Below are 14,816 nucleotides of genomic sequence, written 5' to 3'. Positions count from 1 at the left end.
ACGGTGCGGCTCACGTAATCCCCAGCGGCGGTTACGAGAGATGTCGAAATGCGCCGTGGGAAGAAGAGTACCGGATCGGGTAGAGAGATGGAAAATTCTGCCGGGTCAGATCGGCGAAGCGTGTCAGAGGACAAGGGGGTGTAAGGGGAAGGAGGGCTAGAGAAAAAACACTCGAGGTTGCATGTTTGGAGGTATCTCGTCATCTTGATCTTTGAGGTATTGGGGATCGTCGGGCTATGAGTGGATCGTGGCAGTTTCCGTGCTCGTCTGCCGCCGCTGCCCAGCTGGCCAGCTGCAAGCTGCAAGCTGCTGCATGCCCACTTCGACCACCAACTAACAGATGCCAGAACGCGTCGTGTCCTCTTTTGGAAGGTGACCGCGAGGCGCGAGGCGCGAGGCGCGTGGCGCGCTCACGTTCTGTATTCTCCGCCCTGTGACCTTCCACCAACACCGCCAGCCGCCATGCATACATCCACCCTTTGCACTCAATATCTCGGCCGCGCCGCGCCACGCCGCCATGCCCGCCACCGTCATAGACGCCGAGTATTGATATGGGCTGGAAGCAATGACCAGGCGGTACCGTCCCGAGGCCCGATGGCTGCTGGCTAATGGCTGTTTGTGTGGGTGGTCTGGATCCCACCATGCCCTGAAAGATCTGCCCCACTTCCTCCAAACTCTGGATGGCCGAAATTCCTCCACAATTCAGCAAAGCTAGTTTTCGAGAAGTGATTGTTCTAATGAGACTATACCGCTGTATTATATCCAGGGCATGAGCAGGCCCCCTTTCAAACCCTTGACCGGCCCTGAGGACATCCCCCTTGCGACGAGCAAATCGAGGGCACTATACCGAAGGAATCAAGCGTTCCCTCCCTACAACCCTGGCCGGGTTGGCAGCTCCGGCGCACCAGTTGAGGGATCGTGTAGCGCAACCCTTAGCTCATCCCTAGACCCGACCCCTGGAAGCAGCAGAGTGCGCACATGAACGGCGGCTCTCTCGTCATCCCGCCCTTGGTCACTGTCACCTTCCCTCTCCCCCTCCGGTTGACCAAACTCAATCGTCGCCGCTCAAGAGTCAAACTCTTTGTTGCTCATCGCTCTCCACTCCTCGCTCTCACTCGTCTCTTCATCACCATCTCTCCCCCTCTCCTCGACATCACTCTCCCCCTCCTCGCCACTCCCAACCTCCCCCTCCCTTCTTCTCCACCTCCTCTACCTCCTCCACCTCCCCTTTACCCTCCCCTCTACCCTCCCATCCTCTCATCCCTAAACAAAGCCCATCCCTCATCGGCATTCTCCGCCGCCCCCGCCCCCCCACCCCCCACCGCCAGCCGCCTCGTCCTCGCTCTCCCCCTCACTCCGTCCCTTTCTGGCGCGGCGCCGACTAGCCTCTTTGGGAACCCCGGCCTTGCGGAATAGAGCAATCTACGCGCCGACACTCGCATCCCCCTCGCATCACTCCTCACATCCCTCTTTCTCCACTCGCCCAAACGCGCCAAACGCCATCCACCAACGCGCTTGTGGCGCCGCACAGACCTTTGGTGTCGCCGATTGCTCCCTCTCCATATCTTGATATCTTTCATCGGCCCCCTCACCGCGCGTCACCCATCACTCTCATCACTTGCACGATCGCACACCCCCCTCCCACGCCCGCTCGGACGCACATCTCGGGCCCGCATTCCATCCATTCCATTCCCCTCCCTCCGCCATCACAACTTGACGACTTGATTCCACCCCCACTCACTCGCCACCTCCCACCTCCCTCCTCCTTCCTCTCTCTTCGGCACTCCCGCCGCACTCCACACTACCCTCCAAAAACCTCCTCGAGCGTGTCAGTCTGCTGCCCCACCCCGCCGCGCGTGGCTGCACAACTAGTCTTGGTACCTGGCAATTCAACATCGTCAATGGGCCAGGCTGTCATTATCCATTCTGGTCTATAGCCGCCTTATCAACATCTCTCATCCAAGTCCCATCCATCCTCCCCTCTCCTTCACCCCTCCCCCCCCCCCCCCTCCCAAAATCCATTAGACTGACCATCTGAGACATTTCTTGCCTCATCGCCACAAACCACACTCTCTTGGGGTACAGCCTATTGCACTTTCCCACCGTTGTCTGTCGTAGTCTCAACACTCGACTCGCGTGCTCGCGCGCGCTGTTGTCGCTAGTTGTTGCCTCTGGATCCCGCCACTGCTACTGCTACGGAAGCTTCGCCCTCGCAAGCTCGCAACGATCGCAACAGGAACCCATTGTTCTCCGCACTGGGCTTGACATTTGCATCCTTGCATCCTGCATCCTAACATCCTTGCATCGTCTATCCTTTACGCTTGGACAATCACACCGCGCTCTCTCTCCCCTCTTCTCCATTCTCCAGGCAAAAGAGCGCATCTCTGTGGACACTCGAGCCGCCCCCCCCCCGCCCCGCAAAGGTCGATTTTGGTGAGTCGTTTCCCTCGCACCCTCACTCTCCCCGCGTGCCATCCCGCGATCCACCCGTCTTTCATTTCGGCTCCATCATTGCATTCCAACTGCCCTCCCGCATTGCACGCTCTCTCCGTCTGCTCGCCGAGGCGCATTCTCGTCTCTTGGCCGGACGCAGCCCCTGGTTCCTGCATCATCCGTCCACTACCAAGTTTGCGGCATGTTGGTTTCCCCCTCCATGATCAAGCATCTCTCTAAAACTTGTCAACATCTACTCTTTAACCATCCTTGTCCTCCTTCTCGACACACGCTACGCCCAAGCGTGTCGTATTTCACTCCACTCTTGGCATTGAACACACTTGAATGTGGATGCTGACCAAGTGACCATTGCTCTCTACTCCTCGTTGCCCTCTGATCCTACCGTCCCCCCACTCGGCACAAAACGCGTCTGTGCGAGCATATCCCTCGTCGACCTGCACCTCGTGCCCACGACCCACGATTGTTCGCCCGCGCTTTCCCCGGACCCGTCGCCCTGCACTCGTGCACCCCCGCATTCTCTCAACCCTTCTCTGGTTGCATTGTCCTTTTCTTTATCCTCGTCCATTCGACTGTCACCCTCCATCCAATCCACCCAAAAGTCGCTCGCAGATAGCAAGCACGCTCCCACAACGCACTGCACGACGACACGCCGTTCACACGCTCTCTCTCGAGATCTCTCTCTCTCTTTGGCCTCTGGACGTTGTTACACTCCGTGAGTCGCTCTTACTCCTCTAAAAGCAATCGCATCGCATGCTGACCTGGCCTTGCCTCCTTCTCCCCTTTCATCCTTGCAAATGCCGCTTCACCCCGCGCATACCACCCACCCATCTCGCCCATTCATCCATCCACCCCTTTGCGAACGGACCCCCCCCCCCCCTATCCACGCTCGGACTTGATCGCTCTGCCCACTCGACCACCACGGCCACCACCATGCATCCCTCCCCTCCCCTCCCCTCCCCCCGTCGCCGTCTCTCTTCCATCGCAATCATTCTATCTCTCTCTCATCCTCATCCTCATCCCTCCTGTTGCCACCACCCATCCCCAAACTCATCGCACTCATCCACACACGCACGCCCACGTACACAACACACCCCCGCCCACCCGTGTCCACATACACTCACACAACCGCTCTCCCTCTCTGTTGCCTGCCCTCCTGGCCTCGGCCTCCGTCGATCTCCTATCTACGCTGGCTTCTTTCACCGCACCTCGGCATTGACGAACAATAGCCTGTCTCGTCTGCCCCCATCACTCACTCTCGGTCTAGCTTGCTTCACCGCCACACAAGCAGCAGGCCTCCTTTCCGTTCGCCTCCAAGGCGGACAATCATCGCGATCAGATTCTCTGATTCGCAACATTCACCACCCTTTGCCCCAGCCTCGCTATGTCCATTTCCCGCAAGCGCGTAGGCTCCTTTAGTCAACGCAACGACTCTCCTCTGCCACCATTGGATATACAGTCAATCCACATGCCGTCCAACCCGTAAGTCCCGGTCCCACAATCACTGGCACCTGCGCCCGCACGCGCCTCCTTGACTCCTTCCCCCTCCTTCTTCCTTGGCCCCCCTTTTTATCACGCCTTGTTATCACACCCCGCATTGCCACTATCGATGCTTACACTTCACAGGCAGAACTCCCTCGCCCTCAAGACGGCGGCATTGTCATCGACAAAGACGTTGTTCCAGATGGCCTCGAGCCTTAGGAAGCGTCTGCGTAACCTCGATGACTTTGCTCCCTTTCTCGGTGAGCATCGGACGCGCTTGCTCGCTGACTCCAGAACAACCCGAAGGCCAGTCACTCGACGTTGTCGCACACATGCTGCACGTCTTGCGTCTCGGATCATCACTCTGCCACGTCTACAATGCCCTCATTCCAGCCTTCACATCACCATCATCACCCCTCTATGCCGACGGGCCCGCCCCAACACCACTCGAGTACGAGTTCCCCAACTTTATGGAATCACCCCACGGCGTTCGCAACTGGGCCAAGAAGCCAGAAAACGCAAAGGTGTGCCAGCGATACATCTACGCATTCTGCACTCAGATGAAGCTTCGCAAGGACGAGGGGCGATGGTACGGCGACGCTTGGGCCATCCATGAGCTGTGGGGACGAACAAAGGGCGACGAAAGCGAGTGCGAAAACTACGACACGACCGGTCTAATGAAGGTCTTCCAGACCGTCGAGGCTATTCTCGACCACCTCCCAGACTCGGCCATGTCCCCAATCTCCCCAACCCTTCCTACGCCTTTCGCCTCCTCACAGTCCATTTCTGCGGCCATTGCTCCGATGACAAGTATAAACGGCCACCAGACCCGCCTCTCCTACCAGGACGGCAACTATGCCTCGCTCAACAGCAGCACTACCTTGGTGAATCTTAGCCAAAACGGTTCAGGCAGCGGAGACGACCCATTGTCCAAGTCTGTGTCCATCGAGCAGCTGCACGCTGCTGCAGGTGACTCTGGCTCGGACAAGGCGTTCAAGACCGTCCAGGAGCTCGTGAATTCCGAACGGTCATACGTCCAGGAGATTGAGATTCTTGAGCGTTTCTCTGTCGAGATCCTCAACGCCGACCTGGCGTCCCCAGAAACAGTCTACTCCATTTTCTCAAACTTGCGCCAGATTCTCGACTTCCAGCGCAAATTCCTCATCAAGTTGGAGACCGAGTTTGAACCAATCGACGAGATGGGCCCCGAGGCCTGGACTGAGGGGCGATGGGGAAGGCCGTTTGTCGACATGGAGAAGGAGTTTGCAGTGTATGGCCCCTATTGTGCCAACTTTATGGACGCCCAGAAGGTGGTGCAGGGAGTTCATGCTCATCTTATGATGGGCATGGATCTTCCAGAAGACCGTCGCCCATGCCTAAACCCCGCAACCGAGCTCCAGGCATTCATGATCAAGCCGATCCAGCGTATCACCAAGTATGGCTTGCTTCTCGACGCCATCCAGCGCGAGGCCGTCAAGCATGACTACCGCTTCCTCGCCGAGCTTCAGGACGGCATTGACGCGGTGAAGCGCGTCACTCTTGACATTGACGAGACCACCGCGTACAAGACCAAGCAGGCCACAGTGCGCGACCTCGTTGCCCGCGTCGACGACTGGAAGGGTCACGACTATGAGCGGTTTGGCGATCTTCATCTGGACGACCAGTTCACTGTCACCAAGAACGACACTCCAAGAGACTACCACGTCTTCCTCTTTGAGAAGATGATGCTGTGCTGCAAGGAGGTCTTGCCGGACAAAAAGACCAAGGGCGGCAAGAACAACAACATGCTCCGCAAGGACAAGACGGCCAGCAAGGGGCAGGCACCACCCAAGCCGAAGCTCTCGTTGAAGGGCAGGATCTTCGTGTCCAACATTACGGACGCGAGGTTGATACCTGCATCGGTTGATGAGCCCTTCGCGCCTCCCAAGGTGCGCATCATGTGGTCGGTCCCGACAACGCGCAACAACAACGAGGAGTATGTCATTGAGGACGCCTTTATCATGACCGGCCGTAACGAAGACCAGGTCAAGAAGTGGGCAGACAAGATCATGGAGCTCGCGATAAAGGCCCGCCAGGACCAGTCGGCACAAGATTACATGCGCGCGCATCGGAGCCACATGCGGACCGACTCGCACTCGCGGATATCGGACCCGCAGCGGATGTATTGGTCGTCTGGGTTTGCACCACAAACGCCAGGCCCTGAGCACACGACGTTCTTCGCGCCTCAGACCCCGGGCCACCCAGGCAACAACATGCTCCATGACGAGGACGATGAGATTGACGAGCACCGTTCTTCGCAGCAGGATTCGCTTACCGGTCTCGCGATCTACGGCGTTCCTGGCGTGCCCTTCCCCTCGGCAAACAGGAGGGCGCAGAGCCAGCAGTCGATCCCTCCGGCAGCACAAGCCGAGCTGCGCACGCGGGCGATGACCGAGGACCAGAACGGGCCAAGTATGACCCAGTGGAGGCAACATGCCCCCCCTCTGCCTCATCTTCCCCGCGCCAATACCGCCGGCTCGGTGGTGGCGAGCGATGCGTCGTGGGGTCACAGCGCAGGTCAGTCGTATCGCCGACAGCCGAGTCAGTCTGGAGGAGACGATGTGTACGGCGCGCCTACCGCCTACGGCCGCTACGACCAGCTTCCAGGGCGAGGGCAACGGCCACCACTTCCCGGTATGCCACCGCACCCCATGCGCAGCCGCAGTACCTCATCACCCAACGCATACCAGCCCACCGAGTCACCTCTGCCACCACTCCCCAACAGCGCTGCCGTTAATGGCCACTGGGCAGGAGCCAACGGCATCCCCTATCCCACAGGCTCATCATCCTCTTCTTCGACCGGGCTTGCTTCCGCTGCTCCTGGCGGCACGACCTTTTTCAACCGCCGCATGTCGGTTGGTAAGAGGTCAAGCCAGGAGTCGGAGACTACCGAGACCTCTGAGACGTCGAGCGGATCCCCGCGGACACCCTACACCAACGAGCGATCCGGTGATCCACGGGGTGCGACCCCCGTTTCGCGCCAGAACAGCCAGGACGCGCCGTCGCTGGTGTACATCAAGGTGCGCTCTGGCGACGCCAACTTTGTCATCAGCATGCCGTCGGATGTGTCGTACAGCACGCTGCACGAGAAAGTCGTCAAGAAGCTGCGCCTGTGCAGCGGGCGGCACAGCTCCGAGATCCTCGACAAGCTGATCAAGATCAAGTGGCTCGACTCTGACGGCGACGAGATTGCCATCAAGACCGACTCGGACGTGCAAGTCATGCTTATGGAGTGCACCGAGGGCCAGATCCAACTCATCGCCAGCTAGAATATTCGTCTCCACCCGCATTCCCATCGTTTTGTTTAGAGGCCCACTCTACCCCGCATACATCCTCCACACTCTCTTTGTGACGACTTCGTACTCTCGGCTCGGCTCGTCTTGTCTGGTGATATTTCTGTTGTGTTGGCTAGTAGTGGAAGGTGGTCGTTCTCTAGTATTATAGAGGGCTAAGAATGTACGTTTTAGTGAGTGCGTGGCTCGATTGGGGTGAAGGATGAGGATGGTTGACGCGACTGGTGGTGGCACGTGGGAATGCTCCCGTTGCCACCAATGTGCAGCTTTCGCGCATGACTGATATGGGTATTTGTGAGTCGTGCTGCACATTTCACGCGCCATCCACTCATCCATGATCCGCATAGCCCGACTTTCAACCTCGGCCCGCGCATCAGCCGCAGCAGCAGCGGTAGCGACGTCTCCGCGTGCAGCGCTCGCCGCGGCCCGGCGCGCACCTCGGGCGAGTGCCTCAACTTCAGCTCCCACGACCCCAGCCGCGCCCGTCGCTGCCGCCTCCGCCTCCACCTCTCCCGCCGTCGCAACGAGCGCAGCCAAGCGGGTTAGAACGACACGTCGCGCCGCTCCTGCCTCTGCCTCTGCTCCCGCCCCCGCCCCCGCCCCCGCCTCCGCCTCCGCCCCTCCCCCTCCCGAGTTCGAGCCGTTCGAACCCGAACCTCTTGACTTTTTCCCCACCGAGATCCAAGACTACGCGGCACTCCAGCCCGCACGGCGCAGCCCCGCAGCAACCCCAACTCCCAGCCCACCGCTCACCGCCCTCCCTGGGGCCGGCTACGAACCCCTGCCCGAGCTCTCCGCCTCCGCGTCCGCCAGCGCGCCCGTCGCGCCCGGCAGCGCGCCATGGTCGCCCTCGCATCCCGGCGAGCTGGGCGCGAAGACCCTCGAAGACGGATACGCGTTCGCGCGCATGCCGGGCGAAGCGCACGACTGGACCACAAGCTTCCGGGGCTTGAGCGCCGCGCCGTTCGACAAGGACGTCGCGAACGCGCTGCTCAAACCTTTGTCGCCGGAGGATGTGGAGATGAAGCCTGGTGCGTGGACACATGGGCGGTGCTGATGATAGATGGGCTCCTCTACCTCCCGGAAATCAAGTATAGGCGGACACTTAATGCCGCGTTCGGGCCCGGCGGGTGGGGCATGGCGCCGCGCGGCGAGACGCATATTGGCCCGCGGATCGTTAGTCGTGAATGGGGGCTTGTGTGCTTGGGCCGGTGAGTTTCTGTTTGGGTATTGCGTTTGGTAATTGTGCCCGCTTACACCAGCCTCGTCGCCATCGCGCGCGGAGAACAGGAGTACTTTGACCCCTCGGGGATCCCGACCGCCACGGAGGCGTGCAAGTCGAACGCGTTGATGCGGTGCTGCAAGGATCTCGGGATTGCGTCCGAGCTGTGGTGAGTAAGACATAAGGCGCGAGATGGCCTTGGACTGCGAGGTGTGCTCCATGTGCAGCGCGAACATGGGCGAGGCCGCACGGGCCCACGTGTACTGCGCGCTCGACTTCACCCCTGCTCTCTTCGCTCTTCGCTCACACCAGGGACCCGCGCTTCATCCGCGAGTTCAAGGCCAAGCACTGCGTCGAGGCCATGGTCGAGCACGTGACGCAGAAGAAAAAGCGCAAGCTCTGGCGCCGCAAGGACCAGAAGTTTGAGTATCCCTACAAGGAGATTGGCGTTGTGCCGAAGTAGCTCCGTGATTCGGCGCGTCGAGCCGCAGGAAGCGAGCAGCGAAGACGAGTCTTGTCGAAACGAAGGCACGACAGACGGCAGCCAACACCGCCCTGCATGACCCATATATATACAGCGTAGATGTTGTAGAATACAGACACAACTCTGATCTAGACGAAAGGCGCGGAATGTGGCTGTGCAGATAACCGGTTCCGACGAAGGCACACGGCACACGCGGGCTCCCGTCGCACGTTGGGTACGACGTGCCTCTGCCGGCCGTCAGTCGATTAGAAGGGGAGAGATAAGAGGAGAGAGTGCAATCGACTCGCGGTGAGGAGCGTTGGAAGCCTAGGAGCGAGGAGCGAGATCGCAACGAGCGGGGAGAGAGATCGCGAGGATTAGAGTAGGACGAATGGAATAAGGGAACCAACTTGCGGGATCAAAATGTCCGTCATGGACGGCACAGGGGAGTTGAGGGAGGAGGGATTGTCAGGGGCGTGGCTGAGGAGCCAGGGAGAGCCCGCCCTCCACCGAACCAGTCCCATCATCGTCGTCGTCCCTCCTCCGAACATCCTCCGTCCTCACCACCACTCTCCTCTCTCTCGCTGTCTCTCTCTCTCTCGCTCGCTACCTCTTCTCATCTAGCCCTCTCTCTCTTCCACAGCATCCTCCTCCTCCCCCTCTCCTCCCCCCCCCCCCCCCCCTCCCCTTCCCCTCCCCCAACCACTCCCGCACTCATTACCGAGTCCGCTTCCGCTCATCCTTAGCTTCAGCGACAAACACTCCTCGCCTATCCAACTCTCTCTCTCTCTCATCCCCTGCGCATCTCCCGGCGCGACGCACACCGCGATCAACGCGAGACTCTGGACAACGCAAGAGTCAGCATCTGTTTGCTAATCTCGTTTCGAGAGAGCCACATATCTTACTCCCCACATCCCATTCCCTCCCTTTCCCCTCCCACCTCCCTCCACCTCCCTGCTGTCACCTGGCCCATTCATCCCTCGGCCACGCTCGCACTTCGCTCGTGCATCCTCACATTTCACCACGCCTTCGTCGCTCATCGCTCGTCGCTCGTCGCCCATCGCCTCGTCGTCCTGTAGCGTCTCGCTGCGCCTCGCATCACGTTTACGTGCCCATCTCATCCCCCCCCCCCTCCCCCGTTATTCCCGCGCCTCGCACAGCTGCGTCCGCTGCAACGGCTTCCCCCCACTACACCTGCCGACGGAGCATCGCTCCAGGGCTATACTACCCCGCACATTCACAGTCACACACCTTGCGCCTGTGCCGCTGCAACATCTACTTCTGCGTCTGCGACTGTGACCGCGACTGCGTCTGCGTCTGCGACTGGACGCCCGCTCTTGGTCGTCACACCCGCGGGATACCCCCCACACCGCCCTCCACCTGCTCAAACACCCCATTTGAGCCGGCCTCCTCTTTGGCACTGCACGTTTGCTAGGTCATGTCGCGGCCGTCGTCGTACCACGCAGCGTCATCTCACACTGCCGAGGACGACTTTGCCCTCCCCCTTTACCAACAGCCAGCCCAGCAGTCCTCTCTCTACCAGCCCACTCAATACCAGGCGCCTCCTCTCAACCCAAACGCTCCCCCGCCGCGTTCTCCGAGATCAAACGCGCTGCATCCCCCTCCACCTTCGTCAGGACCCGCGCAGCACGCCAACGCCGCCCAACAGCGTCACTCGGTGCACACTCACCTCACTCCCTCCCGCGCATCCGGCACACCCTACTCGACCGGACAACAGTACTCGTCCACACCCGCAACCGCCAACGGTTCCGCTGCTGGCTCCCAGCGCCAATCAATGCAGTTCCCATCTTACGGCGGCTCGTACGGCGGCAGCGGCGGCGGCGGCGGCGGCGATCACGCATCTGGGGGGAGTGGCGCCGGTGGAGCAAGTGGGGGCGCGCTAGGATCGCTTGCGCGCAGTGCTTCCCTCTCAACTGCTCGCCGAAAGGACCCTTTCTCATACCCTTCCGACGACGTCGAGAGCGGAATGGCAGGCGGCGATATGGGTTCTGGCACCGCGTACGGCCCTCCTGCAGGCACAGCACAGATGGGATCCAGCGGAGGGCCAGCCGGCGCAGCCAACCAGATGCCCATGCCGTACATCAATACCAATCTGCGTAGTGACACCGACGTCGTCATGTCCCCGCCAGGCAGCTCGGGAGCCGCCGCGGGGCGATACAGCTCGATGCCCCCGCCCCCTATGCGCCTGCAGGCCGGCAACTCTCCTTCGTCATCCTCCCAGCCTCTTTCAAACCCATACGCACCCCGTGAAGGTCCACCTTCCGATACTTGGCTACACTACCGCCGCAGCAGCGCGCGGCAGTCGCATTCGCCCCAGTCCGGTTCGGTGAGCCCCGCTCTTGTCGCTAGCCCTCATTCGCCCTCCATGTCGTCCATGGTCCACGACACGTCGTCCCCGCATCTCCTTACGCCTCAGGGCACCATGTCCAACCTGCCTTCCTCCCCTCGCACTGGTTCGCGTGATGGCGGGTTCTACCATCCTCCCAACCACCGTTCGCACTCGCAGAGCTTCATCATGCCCCCTGGGCCGCGATACGAGTCCTCGCGCAGCTCATCGCGCGAGACGCCGAGCCGCCAGGGCTTCCGAACGGTGCGCGGCTGGGATGACCTCAAACCTCGCATTAACGCGCACCCACAGGGCCGCCGCGCCGACCCCGACGTGCCCGGCGCATACCTTTCTGTGAGCACCCCCTTGTCGAGTTGACTAATCCAAGCCCCTCAAGTGTCTCACCGCTGCACTTCCCCAGACCTACTCCCTCTGCAACCCAACGTTCAAGTACGAGAGCTCGGACAACCCACGCCGTGTCCTCACGAAGCCGAGCAAGCCCGTGTACAACGACGGCGCGGACAACGAGGACTGGGACTACATTCTCTACGTCAACGACGTGCTGGGCGGCGAGCACGGGGGCGATCGGTGAGTGAACCTCGGTAGACAGATAGCTGTCGTGCTTCTCTTCATCGCCTATCACTCCATTCCTTTTGTGTTACATCACTTCGCCCTTATCTTCCACGTTGGCGTGTCTGACACTAGATACCTCATCCTCGATGTCCTCGGGCAGGGCACGTTCGGCCAGGTGGTCAAGTGCCAGAACATGAGGACGCATGCCATCTGTGCTGTCAAGGTCGTCAAGAACAAGCCGGCCTACTTGAACCAGAGCAAGATGGAGGTTGCAATCTTGAACTTGGTGAGTTTACCCCCCCCCCCGGGCCAACCGCTGATACCAGCTCAACCGTGACCACGACCCACATGACGAGCACCACATCTTGCGGCTGCTCGATTCCTTCACGCACAAGAACCATTTGTGCCTCGTGTTCGAATGCCTGTCGTCCAATCTCTACGAGCTCATCAAGCAGAACCAGTTTAAGGGGTTGAGCTTGCAGCTCGTGCGCGTCTTCACGCAGCAGCTCCTCGACTGTCTTGCCGTGCTCAAGGATGCGCGATTAATCCACTGCGATCTCAAGCCGGAGAACATTTTGCTGAAATCGTAAGTCTTGTTACCATACTACCACTAACAATAGCTTGCAATCACCCCAAATCAAGGTCATTGACTTTGGCTCGGCGTGTCATGAGCTGCAGACGGTGTACACGTACATTCAGTCTCGCTTCTACCGATCGCCCGAAGTGCTACTTGGCCTTCCTTACTCCACTTCGATCGACATGTGGTCGCTCGGCTGCATCGTAGTCGAACTCTTCCTCGGCTTGCCCATCTTCCCGGGTACTAGCGAGTACAACCAGGTCTCACGCATCGTGGACATGCTCGGCCTGCCGCCGCAGCACCAGCTCGAGATGGGCAAGCAGACAAACGACTTCTTCAACTGTGTCAGCGTCGATGCGCACGGCCGCAAGCAGTACAAGCTCAAGCCGATGGAGCAGTACGCCTCTGAGCACCGGACCAAGGAGCAAGCGAGCAAACAGTATTTCAAGCAGACGCAGCTGCGCGACATCATCATGGAGTATCCGTATACGAAGAAGAACGCCAAGCAGTCGGACATTGACAAGGGTGAGCGTGGATGCAAAACAGGGCTGACCGCAGAAATGGGGCAGCGGCGCGCATTCATCAACTTTGTCGAGGGACTGCTCAATCTCGACCCCATCAAGCGGTGGTCGCCGCAGCAAGCGGCCAAACACCCGTTCATTACTGGCGAGAAGTACACGGGGCCATTTGAGGTGTGTGCTATGAGCGATCTGCTCCCGAGCTCGACTGACAGCAGCCCCCAACTGCGCCGGCCAAGCGCTCGACGCCGAGTACCGCGGCTCCCTCCACATCCACGGCCAACGCAAGCGCGGCACCGACAACCCCGAGCTCGAAGAAGTACGGAGGTCTGGTACAAAGCCCAGCGTCTGGACGTGGCCAGCGCGTCTACTCTGATGCCGCGGCATACAACCACCAGCTGGCGCAGCATCAATACCAGACAGCTCAGGCTCAGGCTCAGGCGCAGGCTGCCCAAACCGCGGCACGGCAGGGGCCGTTTGGGCCAAGCACTACTTATGACTCGGCACAAGCGCAACAGCAGGCGCAGCAGCAAGCGCAACAGCAGGCGCAGGCACAGCAACAGGCACAGCAGCAGCAGCAGCAGCAACAACAACAACAACAGCAACAGCAGCAGTATGCCGGCAAGCCTCGTGTGTCAAGCCAGCACAACCCGCCGACGACATGGCAGCACCAGGGCCAGCCGCAGCCGCCACAGCCATACCACCCCAGAGTCCCCAGCGGAACGTCAAGCAACCAGCACGCGCGTCCAAGCATTCCCACCATCAACGCTCCGACCAACCCGCCTCCCAACTCGTACTTCCCCGGTTCGCGCAACCGGGCAAACACGATAAACCAGATGGACACGATTCCACCTGCCCTGGCGCGCCTCACAAATCTGGGCGCGCCCGACCCGAGCAACCGCTCGTCGCTGACGCCCGTACTCCATCGCGAAGACATGGCCGAGGCCTGGGAGCGGAGGCAGCAGGGCGGACACAAGCCGAGCAACCTGCAGCACCAGACGTACGCGCAGCTCGAGTACCTGCAGGAGCAGGCCGAACTCGTCAACATGTCGCAGCAGGGTTACGTGATGCCTGGGCAGTATCAGGGGCACCACGCCCATCATCCGAGCGCTTCAGCCGGCACTACGGCCGGCGGACTCGCGTCCCTCGGCGGGCATCATAGAGGCACACAGTCCTTCTCTGGCACGCAGGCGTACCAGATGCAGCCGCCGATCGGCACACACGATTACCGCGGCCGTGTCCCGCCCCTCCAGCTGCACGCGACGAACGAGTACGACCCCGCGCACAGCGGCGCGTCATCAGCTGCCGGCGGCGCATATCTGCCCACATACCCGCCCCCCGCGGCCACGAGCCAGCCCAACTCGGCGACGTTTGACGCGTTTGACACGCGCGACACAATGAGCGGGCTCATGTACACGCCCCTCCAGCCGACGCAGGCGCAGGGCGCCTACGGCCCCTTCACGCCCGGCCATGCCGCGCGGTCGTCCTTCTCCGGGCCGTACAATTCGTCCGCGACGGCGCAGCGCAGCAATCCCTTCGCACCGCCGCAGGGCGGCGCATCGCCCAGACGAGGAGGGTACGGGTATGGCGCGTAGCGCGAGGAGCATGAGCGTGCCCGAGAGCACCGCAGCGAGTCGTGAAAAGGTCGCCCTACCACGGGCGAAGTGCAGTATGTAGACGGTAGACGCACAAGTGTAGTGTCCATGAGATTTTCGTGAGCGATGGTGTGAACGAGGAGCTTGTGGAGATTGAGGGGAGGCCAGCGGGGCGGAGGGTGGGACCATGGGACTAAACACCGCCACATTGAGAGGGCGCCTTTCGAATCTGTGTGAAAGTGACTTGCCTTCTTCA

At 60.6% G+C, this 14,816-nt stretch overlaps 3 protein-coding genes across 3 annotated transcripts; all 3 read left to right on the top strand.

Moving 5' to 3' along the window:
- Positions 1–3,835: 3,835 nt before the first annotated feature.
- Positions 3,836–7,241, top strand: COLE_07252 (uncharacterized protein; the record flags this gene model as incomplete). The annotated part of the gene is made up of 3 exons (XM_018420663.2): positions 3,836–3,933; positions 4,078–4,193; positions 4,228–7,241. The coding sequence occupies 3 exons, from the start codon at positions 3,836–3,838 to the stop codon at positions 7,239–7,241; spliced, it is 3,228 nt and encodes a 1,075-aa protein (XP_018282294.1).
- A 931-nt stretch (positions 7,242–8,172) lies between these two features.
- On the top strand, positions 8,173–8,950 carry COLE_07251 (uncharacterized protein; the record flags this gene model as incomplete). Its single annotated transcript, XM_018421130.2, has 4 exons — positions 8,173–8,296; positions 8,329–8,476; positions 8,528–8,656; positions 8,800–8,950. 4 exons carry the CDS (start codon positions 8,173–8,175, stop codon positions 8,948–8,950), a joined length of 552 nt encoding a protein of 183 aa, XP_018282295.1.
- Positions 8,951–11,486: 2,536 nt separating this feature from the next.
- COLE_07250 (uncharacterized protein) lies at positions 11,487–14,560 on the top strand (the record flags this gene model as incomplete). Its single annotated transcript, XM_018420536.1, has 6 exons — positions 11,487–11,651; positions 11,686–11,885; positions 12,003–12,156; positions 12,197–12,456; positions 12,491–13,139; positions 13,205–14,560. 6 exons carry the CDS (start codon positions 11,487–11,489, stop codon positions 14,558–14,560), a joined length of 2,784 nt encoding a protein of 927 aa, XP_018275670.1.
- Between the last annotated feature and the right edge of the window lie 256 nt (positions 14,561–14,816).

This window comes from Cutaneotrichosporon oleaginosum (assembly GCF_008065305.1).
Source record: "Cutaneotrichosporon oleaginosum strain ATCC 20508 chromosome Unknown ATCC20508_contig07, whole genome shotgun sequence".
NCBI classification, from domain to species: Eukaryota; Fungi; Basidiomycota; class Tremellomycetes; order Trichosporonales; family Trichosporonaceae; genus Cutaneotrichosporon; species Cutaneotrichosporon oleaginosum.
This window is presented reverse-complemented; position numbering and strand designations above follow the sequence as displayed.